Source organism: Sinocyclocheilus anshuiensis, unplaced genomic scaffold (assembly GCF_001515605.1).
Source record: "Sinocyclocheilus anshuiensis isolate Anshui unplaced genomic scaffold, SAMN03320099.WGS_v1.1 scaffold544, whole genome shotgun sequence".
NCBI lineage: Eukaryota > Metazoa > Chordata > Actinopteri > Cypriniformes > Cyprinidae > Sinocyclocheilus > Sinocyclocheilus anshuiensis.
In genome coordinates, this window is record NW_015555763.1 from 2335072 (window position 1) to 2339393 (window position 4322).

Genomic DNA, 4322 nt, shown 5'->3' on the forward strand with positions numbered 1-4322 from the left:
GATGTGTGGAGTGAGTCAGACCCACCACCCACCACCCCTTCCAAGATTCCACGGTAGTCATCACTTGAGCTGAACCCAGAACATTGCCGCCATTTAAACTTCCTCCCACCCCAAGAATCCACCTTTTTCCTTGTTTGTACGACTCATTAAGGGTGTTAAAGCAACATATCTACTGTACAACCCAGTTATCAAGTGAAAATCGATCACTCAGTTACCACAATGATATAAGGATACCTCACAATAGTGAGAGACAGAGAAGATCTCATCTACAAACCTTGCACTTAGGGCTTTTGGGTCAAGACGGCGATTGTGACTTTTCTTCTTTGAGTTCACTCACTTGTGGAAGTCACACCTCGCTGACAGGAAGCATCTGCTGGCAAGCGCTCAGGTTCACAGTACTCTTGTGAAGTACTCACAAACAAGCCTAGGCCAATAAACAAATTGATTTGGCATGCAAAACATCAGACTTCTAAAAAAAAAAAAAAAATTCATAGTACACAATTTGCAGATCTGAACTTATATTTTCATAGTATTATCTTGATGCATTAACATACAAGTTCTTCATGCTCTTTAAGGTTTCATGCTCCCCCCCCCCTTCTGAAGTCTCTCAAACAGGCTGTGTAATGTTAATGTTCTCCATCAACATTCTTTGCAAACATTATGGATCCAACGATTAGGAGCATCGAGGACGGTGGGGTGGGGTGGGTAGGATGCCATTCGCTCCCAATGGTGAAACTAACCATATGTTGGACTGCACACCTTATGGAACTTCTTTTGTTGTTCCTGAGCATCTGGAGTTGTTTAAGTTCAGACAATTTCAGACTCTAGGGAGGGAAGTTCACTATTCACAACTCTGTTTCTGGGGTAAACACATCTGCGGACAGTGTTTATGCTGCATTCACTATGAAAGCGAGACAGAGATGAGGAGAAGGAGTGCAGTATATTAGTGTGTGAGGTTTCTTTAGCTCAACCGTGTGTGTGACAGAGTGTAGGGGGTGGTAAGAGGTTGGCTGACCACCCTGGACAGCCCCTTCCTGACTACATCGCTGACAGGAAATATAGAAAGAAAAGGAGAAAAAGAGACGTGAACTTTTCTGTTTCTTTTTGTTTTTTCTGGCTTTTTTTTTTTATTTGGTCCACCGTCGTCTGAAAGCAAGAATATATTATTCGGAAAACGCACCAAAAAGAAAAACACAAAGCGAAAGAGTGAAGCAAGAATATGGAGGACAAATTTTTGCTGTATACTTGGGCATTTTGTGAGGGATTATTTGTGACGCCAAGGGAAGAATGTTGAGAGTGAGGAGTGAATGATGAAAACAGCTGTTGGGACTCCGAACACGGAGCATCCTGAGAGTAAGTAGGCAGATACACAAACATCCAAACAGTGTATACACACAATGTAGTTCTCTTAGCGTTTTTGACTGTTTGCTCTCATTAAGCATAAAAGGTAGTTGTTAAGTCGTGAAATTATGGTCACTATTTGGAACAGTTTCAATACAAGGCTGAATGAACAGCAACAGCTGGAAAGCTGGAAGTCTTTACTTTTATATATTTTAAATGATAAATCAATCAATAGTAGTTAAACTGCAGAAATGTAATAATAATGAATTTCCAAACACTTTATCTATTATGATTATGCAGGGATCCAAATGTAAAAGTCTATTAACCATTCCTTAAAGAAACCCATTGTACTAGGCCACTAATCTGAATATCTGGGAGGGACAACCCTGATCCAGATCTGGTTCTTTTCAAATGCACTTCAAATATGTAAAACCATTGCATATTTTAAGTGTATTTGAAAAGAAACCGATTTTTAAAAGGTTACAATGTAAAACATGTTTGCTGCTTAGGTAATTATTTAAGATATTATTTTAATTTTATATATACAATGTGATTTAAAAAATAGTTTGATAAAATATGTAAACAAGTGTTTAAAAAAAAAAAAATGTATGGACCTCAACATAATATCAGCCAGGTAAATGTTGATGAATTTCACAACACACTTACGTATCGCATGGTGCTTATCTCTATATCTCGCACGAGCATGTCTCACACCGTCAGGTCTACTATGGACCTCAACATAATATCAGCCAGGTAAATGTTGATGAATTTCACAACACACTTACGTATCGCATGGTGCTTATCTCTATATCTCGCACGAGCATGTCTCACACCGTCAGGTCTACTACTTGTTTTACTAAATAGATATTATCACTTTATTGTGTTTTGCAGCGATTGCACATTAATGAAAAGGCCAAGGAAATCAACTAGTCCTTGACAAATACAGTACTGTTAATATACTGACTTCATTCATGAGGTTTCAAGTTCATATACAATAAGCAAACAATAAATATTGATAGGTTTGGCTCGCTGTCGGCAATGGAAAGGCTTGAGCATGAGCTCAAGCAATACATTTCCGTGAAGAATATGCTATATGATATCATGGTACAGCAATACAGAAAAGGAGAGATTTTTGCAGGAACTGAAGGAGGGAAACATCCTGGTAAGCAATGGGAGAGAACAGCAGCTTCGCTGAGAGAACACAGAACAAAAATGCTGCTATGATTCACAAGGCTTATTTCGTCCTCACATGAACATGCTGACACATTCCCTGTTGCACAACCTAGCCATATTGGCACATTTATTACGATCATATGACATTCTGAATTGACGTCATGTTTTCAAGGGGGGAAAAAACGACATTTTTTCTTTTATGTTGCAGTGGTTATCTGAGTTGCAATATGTTCATATTCAATTTTGTTATACTGAGATCTTTGTATGATCTTTCTTATGTCTGCAGGGTGATCTAAAAACCATTCATCGGATTCTTCTCGAAGTTCTGCTTGTCCTCATTATGCACTATGCTCTCCCCTGGCCCTTCCACAGCACCTTCAGGCCTTTCCAAACCCTCTTCCCCAACCATATCTTCACCTATTCAGACATCTTTCCATCCACAAACCTCTCCTCTCCCTCTTAGTCCTCCTTTTTCCTTGACTTCTACTCCAACCTTCCCACTGGTTGATATCTCTGACAACCCATCCCCCGACCCTGTCTCCCATCCGCTTCCAACTTCACCCCCAATCTCATGTGTACAACCCTCCTCACCTCAACTTGACTCCAAACCATCCCCGCCTCCTCCCCAGAAACCCATGCCTCCTCAGGTCCCAAAGCCACCCCTCCCAGCACAACTCCCCTCTGCTCTTCCTAAGAGCTCCTCCTCAGCCATGCCTAGACCATCTCCACCTCCTGCCGTTAGACCCTCTTCTCCACCTCAACCCAGACCACCACCACCAATAGTCCCAAAACCACCAGTCCCCACATCTCCAGTGAGCAAGTCCCATAAACCTATTCCTCCTGGTATCAGCATCCTGGAGAAACTGATTAAGACATGTCCAGTGTGGCTTCAACTGGGAATGAAGCAGGACAGAGCCATGCATATACTGAGCAAGGAGTTTCCTGGGGTGAGAGAGAATAGTTGTTGTGTTTTGTGCAGCTTTATATTCATTTATTTAATAGGCAATCAAACAACTTTTTGACCATTGTGCCGTGCCTCAATGCTTTTTCCGCATCTTGTAAGAGAATGCCTTGCTTTTAAACCACATTTTTTAAGATGTTGCATCAAGTTCAAACAAATTCAACTTCAAACTTTTAACACACAGCACATGGCAGCCTCAAAACAGTGGACCAGTCAGAAGAAGTGTGGAGGGGGCAAGCATTTGTTTACAGTAACTATCTGGGCAACAAGTCAAAGAAGCCACTTAGCTAGGATGATCAGTAATTATTTAACCAATTAATTAATTTGTTTTCCGTTCTAAAAACAGTAGTGTTCAATCCTGCTGTTCGGCTACTTCACTGTGTTATTTCCAATTTTTGCCAGAGCACACTTGCGTTCTCCACTGCACTTTTTTCTATTCTCAAAGACGTTAGATACACCAAGATGGTGCACTTGTATTACTATGACTGTGAAAAAGTGTCTGGCCCAGCCTGAGTTTCCCATTCAAGTAGATAGAACTTTGTCTTGGATGCTTGAAATAGCTGCCCAGAGGCGTTGCCACCGAGCAAACAGACTTTTCTCGAAAGGGACTTCCTTAGCACTTCATCTTGTGTTTTTTAATACAAAAATGTGTTTTGTTTGTGAACATACCCTTACAAGTTCATCTCCATATTATCAGTTACTTAGCCGGTAACACTTTACTTGAAGGGGTGTGCGTAAGACTGACATGGCACCTTCATAATCATGACATGACACATGTCATGAATATGAAGGAGGTTTTATGCATGTTTATGCCAACTGTCATTAAGTGTCATTCGCTCAGTTATGT

The 4322-nt window shown here is 40.7% G+C and overlaps 1 protein-coding gene across 1 annotated transcript in view; it reads left to right on the forward strand.

The window, feature by feature from the left end:
• Positions 1-1142: 1142 nt before the first annotated feature.
• LOC107674104 (ras and Rab interactor 3-like) overlaps positions 1143-4322 on the forward strand; it is a 14474-nt gene continuing 11294 nt past the window's right edge. Inside the window, exons 1-2 of the mRNA XM_016467991.1 lie at positions 1143-1353; positions 2801-3461. Of these exons, the coding sequence (XP_016323477.1) occupies positions 2862-3461 (600 nt within the window). The 5' untranslated portion in view covers positions 1143-1353; positions 2801-2861. The remainder of the gene's footprint in view (positions 1354-2800; positions 3462-4322) is intronic.